The sequence below is a fragment of the Myotis brandtii genome, unplaced genomic scaffold, assembly GCF_000412655.1.
Source record: "Myotis brandtii unplaced genomic scaffold, ASM41265v1 scaffold303, whole genome shotgun sequence".
NCBI lineage: Eukaryota > Metazoa > Chordata > Mammalia > Chiroptera > Vespertilionidae > Myotis > Myotis brandtii.
This window is the reverse complement of record NW_005361573.1, coordinates 4,196,949-4,197,421: the sequence shown is the minus strand read 5'-3', so window position 1 is coordinate 4,197,421 and position 473 is coordinate 4,196,949. Positions and strand designations below refer to the sequence as shown.

At 65.8% G+C, this 473-nt stretch overlaps 1 protein-coding gene across 2 annotated transcripts in view; it reads left to right on the top strand.

Annotated features, from left to right (window-relative positions):
• The first annotated feature begins 50 nt into the window (after window positions 1–50).
• RNF215 (ring finger protein 215) overlaps window positions 51–473 on the top strand; it is a 5,910-nt gene continuing 5,487 nt past the window's right edge. Inside the window, exon 1 of one of the 2 annotated variants that reach the window (XM_005869755.2) lies at window positions 51–307. In XM_005869755.2, coding sequence (XP_005869817.1) covers window positions 164–307 — 144 coding nt within the window. In that variant the 5' untranslated portion in view covers window positions 51–163. The remainder of the gene's footprint in view (window positions 308–473) is intronic. The other variant, XM_005869756.2, reaches the window with a different exon arrangement.

Sequence of the window (473 nt, the reverse complement as noted above, 5' to 3'; positions counted from 1 at the left end):
CCATCAGCCCGGCGCCCCCTCCCCAGCCCGCCCAGGCCCCCAGCGTTCGGGCTTCTAAAACCTGAGATCCAAGCTCGTTCCCAAACCCTGGCCTTGCATCCTCCGTGTGTCTGACCCTCCTAACGTCCTCTCCTCCCTCTGCCCATGGCCCGTTGCCGCCCAGATGGACAACGTGGATGCTGAGAAGGAGGTGCCAGGGGGAGGCTGGATCGCAGTGGCCTACGTGGGCAAGGAGCAGGCGGCCCAGTTCCCGCAGGAGAGTCCGAGCGGCGGCCCGCGGGCCTATCCCAAGGCGCTGGTCCAGCAGGTGCAGGGGATGTATGTGGGGGAGGGGGTGGGAGGAAGGGGCGTCAAGGCACTTGCTAGATAGAGCCAGACTGCCAAGTGGGACCCTAAGGAGCTTCCAGGAAACCCCTAGGCCTGGGTGGGGCCAGGGACCCCGGTTTGGACAATGGAGGCGGTGTGGTGTAGAA